We start from the raw sequence: 6116 nt of genomic DNA on the forward strand, positions 1-6116 counted from the left end.
TGTTTGATGAACAAGTCCAATCTCTATTTACGCAAGCGACCGACGTGGAATGGAAATTATTTTATCTATGATTTATTTCTTCTTTTTTTTTTCACGGATCAGTTTCGACCAAACTTGAGTTGCCTTGATTACTTGGGAGGGGCACACCAAAAGCTGACCACAAAATTGACAAATTGTCCCTTGCAGTTCTAAGCAAACAGTTGTGTAATCAAGTCATTCTCTTAAGAGAAGAATTGGATTTGGCTATTACTTGCAAAGCAAATAAATTCAGGACGCTTTGAATGAAGGCCAAAAAAAATTAGGCGTCCAGATAAACACAGCATGCCATCCACCCTTTCACATGGCCAGCCTCTCCCATAGGCTTGTGATTACTTAATGAGTAAGTGTACTTTTATAGTCATCACTCAGGCCCTGTGGGCACTTCTGCAGATAACCACAGAGCTCAGTGCCTGTTGGCCAGTGAATAAGCTGGCATGTCTAAGGTCCACTCCTTGGTAGTCCATCAACACATCAATCCATCTCTCTCTCTCTCACACACACACACACACACACACACACACACACACACACACACACACACACACACACACACACACACACACACACACACACACACACACACACACACACACACACACACACACACACATACACACACACACACACACACACGTACACACATATACACACACACACACTCACTCTCACTCTTGTGTTTCTTATGGTCTTCAGGAAGCCCGAGGAACTGAAGGAATTAGCCCCAGGGACCAACCCTCCTTTCCTGCTCTATAATGGCACCCTGAAAACAGACTTCATCAAGATCGAGGAGTTTCTGGAACAGACTCTCGCCCCTCCAACGTGAGTACAAGCAGTTGTTGAGCTTTTAACGAATGTACTTTTGGTCATGATTTAATTTTTCTATTTCTCTTCCTCCCTCTCTTTTTCACCTCAGTTACCCACATCTAAGTCCCCTCAACAAAGAGTCTTTTGACGTGGGAGCGGACATCTTTGCCAAGTTCTCTGCTTATATAAAAAACAGCCCCTCCAACAGCTGTGAGTAAAGCTTAAGCGTTAGTCACATATAGAGTATGACGGGTATTTATGTGTGGTTACCTGTTGACGACCATTCTAAAATACCTCGGATAAGGATCGAGCGTGAACACTGCCTATTTTTCTACTTAAAATCAAATATTTGAGGACTCGCCATTCAAATAATCTCACCTATGCGTGCTGGGTTTATCTTGAATACAGTTCATGAGAAGAACCTACTGCGTGAGTTTAAGAGGCTGGATGTCTACCTCAATGGTCCCCTGCCTGAGGAGGTCAACCAAGACTCCAGGGAAAACATCATCGTCTCCAAGAGGAAGTATCTGGATGGCAACCGCCTCACACTGGCCGACTGCAACCTGCTGCCCAAATTACATATCATCAAGGTGAGTCACTATTGCAGCTCTATCATTCCAGCTCTATAAACAGCAGTAGGGAGCAGACAGAGTCTCAGAGATGTGAAAAGGGGTAGAATTTATCACAAAGGTATTTCCATTAAATGTCTTGGAATAGCTTAAAAAGAGACCAATTATGCTTATTTTCAATTTTATTTTTGAGGTCTACTACAATAGATTTACATGCTTTAGTGCTCCAAAAACACATTCTTTTTCTACTGTACATCTCTGTTCACCCTCTGTCTGAAACGCTCTGTTAGAGTTCCTGTGTCTTTAAGACCCCCTCTTGGTGAGCCCAGTGATCTGATTGGTCAGCTAGGTGGGCAATAAGGATTGTGTGATGAGATTGCGTCATCTTGTAACAATGGAAAAGGACTGGAATTCCAAATAGGCGTTTCAGGCAGCTAAGTAAAGTGGGTTCTGTAGGAGAAAGTTACTCCCTATATAACACACCTACATTAAAACCAGAAAAGCATAGTAGGTCCTCTTTAACAATAAGCCAGCTAATACTTGTATTAGTAGAGTACTACAAAAAATCTATGATTACTTGATTTAGAATCTAGAATTGAAATTGTAACATCTGGTTTTAAATGTTTTTCTACGATTTTGGTTCAGCATGTTAAAAGTTCTCATCTGAGCAATGGAGTTACAGAAAATTGGCTGTTTTTTTTTTTATCCCCCTGTCTTTTTATTTTGAAGGTCGCAGCTAAGAAGTACTGTGACTTTGAGATCCCGGTTCAGTTTACTGGAGTGTGGCGCTACCTGAAGAACGCTTACGAGAGGGAGGAGTTCACTCAGACCTGCCCTGCTGACATTGAAATTGAGAAAGCCTACCTGAGTGTGGCCAGCAAAGTGAAATAAACTTCCACCAGTCTTCCCCATATTCACACAATGTTACTTAAGATAGTTTTGGTTTTGCCACAGGCAAGGCCTAATTGTACATATGTGTTTTTAATGCTACATTTACATTAGGGTGCCCACATACAAGTCTTATAGGTTAAAAGAGAATAGTGATATGGAAGTGAAATGTCAGAATATGAAAGATTCATAGACAGAAGTCCAGAACCTTATTGGCTCAGCTTGGTGAAGTATGTTTTATCCACTTCATTAAGGAAAAAAATACTCTACAGAAGACATCTGCAAATATGGAATAGCTGCTACTGACTGAGTGCATTTATCAGCAAAAAATTCAGATATTCAATACTGCAAAACAGAATATATTACCACCCCACAGCAAAGGCCAACAGTGCAATTGACTGTATATCCACTTCAGAATTTTGTCAATATTGTAAATAAGTGTTAATACTTTTGTACTCTAAATGTGCTTGCATGTTTTTATTTTATTTAATCTTGTCAACTGTGCGATTGAAACGCATTGAATTAAATTACTTAATGAATTACAAGGTTGTGTTAGGTATAGCAGTACAATATTTTCCCATTAACACAGTTCACAGTGTTTTATTCAACAAATAAGACAAGCATAAGCAGCGCATAGGATAGAATGTTAAGTACCACAAATGACAGTGTTCGCACATAAATGGTTGTACTGTTTGAATCATCTGATATAGTATGACCTAGAATTAAATGTTTTAGTTTTAAACATAAAGAATAAAAGATTGAAATGATATGATCTATGTGTCCGTGTGAGTGAGACACAGAAACCCAGAGAGAACTCCCTCCTGTGGATACTTAAAACACATTCATGAGACATGCACAAACTGTTCATCTTTGCAGTGAAGAATCAGTAAACATTGTGATGACAACGCCATTTTGTTTAACACAGGGCTACTCATAAACACACACAGCTACATAATTTAACCTAAATAACCCAGGATTGTTTATTTATAATGTCAATGCTAGATCGCCCCCAACTTCATTAAAAATATATCCTTTATTTATAACACAACTTTTGAACACTATAAAACAGTCATTGTGTTAAGGATGTTTGATACCTATTTATTGGCTATGGCAAAAGATGAGTATGTGATGGGTTATTTTGTACAGACGGTCTCAGGAGGTTTTCTCTCCACTGAAGTCACGCTCCCTTCAGTTCGTCACACAGTACTTCCAGAAACAAGCTACATGAGAGAAGGGAGAACAAGAGAGTGAAATGTTTCAATTCAACGTGCAAAATACTTAAAAAAATAAAAAATACTGCAAAATATATTTTATTAGGGTCATTAGGGGTTTATTCTTATGTTTGCCTCTGCCGTGACATAGTGCATCAAATGATGCATTACATAATATCACATTCCCATTTTATTTCCGAAATACCGTGGTCAGATCTGTGAAAGGACTGTGATTGTTGAGATTCAACCAGGAAGTAAAGAAGTCAAATCATTATCATATGTGTTTGTTTATGTCAATATCAAGATTTTTTAAAGAGATTTGTGCAGGAATTGCACTCACCTCTTTTATTGTTTTTTGGCAAGCTCTGCTCAGATCGTACGAATCCTTGGGAGCGAAGTTTGTTTGCTGCCGCAAGCTTGAAGACCACTTCCTTCAGTCCATCCACCTGAGGTGACAACAAAATTGTTCATAATGTCTAAATTCCTTTCCTTGTCGTACAATTCCACACTACATTGAGTAAAGATTGATCATAAAGCTGATCATGAAAGAGCTTTACGAGTGGTTCTTACCATGTTACTGAGTTTCTCCTGTTCTAAAGATTGTTTGGCGCCTGCAAAATGGTGACAAATTGGTGACAATTCAATTTCTTTCATAGCGTTGGAATGGCATCTTTCCTTCGCATCTAAAATATATTCTCACCTTTCCCCAAACTCTCTCTGTCTTTGTCCAGAAGGAGGGGGTAGATGCTTTTGACTCCACCTGCCTCGCCCACATCTCTGCTCTGACTTTCCTCCACCTCCTCCACCAGTTTCTCCAGCAGGTCTGAGAGCATTGGACACAATGGCATCATTAAATCAGCCTGTATTTGCTTTCTCTAAAGCCCAATGGCTGCGCCACCAGTGGGCTGGTGATAAAATAAGCAAACAACCTGCATCCAGGATAACCCTGAGGTCGTTAAAACCATTATATGGCAGAATAGCAGTCTCCTAAATAGACTGAATACACCGCGGGCTGTCGTGGGTGTGGACTGCAGCATCACCCGTACAAATGAGCATTGATTCAGATTAAACAATAAAAGCTGCAAACTGCCAAAGGCTCGCAATGAGCCAAGAAATCTAACTCTGAGACCTTAAATATTGCAAGATAGTCCAGGTCTTGGTTTGCAGGATTGTAACAGTCTGCTAATTAGGCTGGGGTGGTGGGAAGATTCTAAATGATCAAGCATTATATTTTACCCTAGCATGGGAATTATCTCTCTTGAATGTCTTATCCATGAACTGTAAACACAGAGATATTAAACCGTTTTGCAGATGTTCCCGAAAAGCTGTTCTTTCCCCACAAACATTCAAGACATTCCTTTCACTATCTGGCATTAATGTAATCACCCCATCCAGTATGAAGTAGTTTACGATTGAAGACTTTAGACCATTTAAAGGAGCAGGAGACAACAACAGCACAACTACAGATACTAATACAATCCTAATAAAGTCCTAATAAAGACCTCAACACTTGTTTCAGACTGTCCGTAGATTGGTTTTATGCTTCATAATTATAAATAATATCACACAATACCACATAAACACAAAATACCATTCACAAAGGTAAACAAGCACAAAAGAAACGGTAACAGCTTACCTTCCTGTGCTGCCAGTGATGTATCTGAGTACAGTGGAAAGGCATCAGTGCTCCAGGTGGAGCACATCATAGCAAGGATGGACAAAACAGCCACAGATTTCATGATGAGAGCACCTCACGTCCCAAACTACCTTTCTGTCCGAAACAGGACTTGACTTTTATATCTTCCAAACCCATCTGTCCCGATGCGATCAATACATTCCATGTCATCCTATCCCAGCGTTAATGGTTTTGACGTGATAAGTCCCCCGTCATGGACGCAATTCAGGTTGCACCGCCAATTCACGGGCTCCCTATCTCTGCTTGCACAGAGAGACACCTAACAAATGTTTGCTTGCCACTGCCAGTCAGTGGTTGGTCAGCTAAATTTTTCATGTCTGACACCATTTTTTTCACCCACTGACTTTGGGTCTGATGTCAAATAGAAAGACTCACAGTGGTGTTGAAAGAGATCTGTCTCCTTCAAAGCAGTGCGGTGCTAATGAGATACATGGAGGGCCAAGGTCTACAACCGGAGGCTTTTGTCTTTGCCTATGTTCTAACTCATGATGAGTTTGATGTTCCCTTGGCCTGTGTGGTCATCTTTGTTTGTATTAGTTAAGGGACTACTATACTAAACTAGAGCCACTCAACTTTCAACATCTAAACAAATCAGCAATGAAGCCAAGTAATTTCATTTAATGTAGTTACTGGATATAGAAATCCCTATTTACTAGATATTGCATATGCCATTCAAAGCTTTGTTTTGGTATCCATATATCAATCAAGTAGATAGCAGAAGATACACAAAGACAGGTACTTCTGGCAAATACAAGTGTTTTTTGGAGAGTGGCAATGTTGCAGACTGTTCATCAAAGGTGAAAGATCTTTCATGAGGAGGAAAGGGAGCTTCACCAAAATCCAGGAGGCCGTGCAGTGATGGATCAGGCTGTCTGTGGGTGTCTGAAATTGCAGCTGAAAACGTCACGG

General features: G+C 40.1%; 2 protein-coding genes across 2 annotated transcripts in view; one reads left to right on the forward strand and one right to left on the reverse strand.

Annotated features, from left to right (window-relative positions):
* Nucleotides 1–3072, forward strand: part of clic2 (chloride intracellular channel 2) — a 4859-nt gene extending 1787 nt beyond the window's left edge. The window contains exons 3-6 of the mRNA XM_012819390.3: nucleotides 733–858; nucleotides 953–1053; nucleotides 1252–1433; nucleotides 2142–3072. Of these exons, the coding sequence (XP_012674844.1) occupies nucleotides 733–858; nucleotides 953–1053; nucleotides 1252–1433; nucleotides 2142–2303 (571 nt within the window). The 3' untranslated portion in view covers nucleotides 2304–3072. The remainder of the gene's footprint in view (nucleotides 1–732; nucleotides 859–952; nucleotides 1054–1251; nucleotides 1434–2141) is intronic.
* Nucleotides 3073–3165: 93 nt separating this feature from the next.
* On the reverse strand, nucleotides 3166–5521 carry urp1 (urotensin-related peptide 1). Its single transcript, XM_042702737.1, has 4 exons — nucleotides 4212–5521; nucleotides 4082–4122; nucleotides 3852–3957; nucleotides 3166–3520 (listed from the first exon to the last, which is right to left on the reverse strand). The coding sequence occupies exons 1-4, from the start codon at nucleotides 4360–4362 to the stop codon at nucleotides 3489–3491; spliced, it is 330 nt and encodes a 109-aa protein (XP_042558671.1). The 5' UTR covers nucleotides 4363–5521; the 3' UTR covers nucleotides 3166–3488.
* Nucleotides 5522–6116: the final 595 nt, after the last annotated feature.

Source organism: Clupea harengus, chromosome 20, assembly GCF_900700415.2.
Source record: "Clupea harengus chromosome 20, Ch_v2.0.2, whole genome shotgun sequence".
In the NCBI taxonomy this organism is placed as follows: Eukaryota; Metazoa; Chordata; class Actinopteri; order Clupeiformes; family Clupeidae; genus Clupea; species Clupea harengus.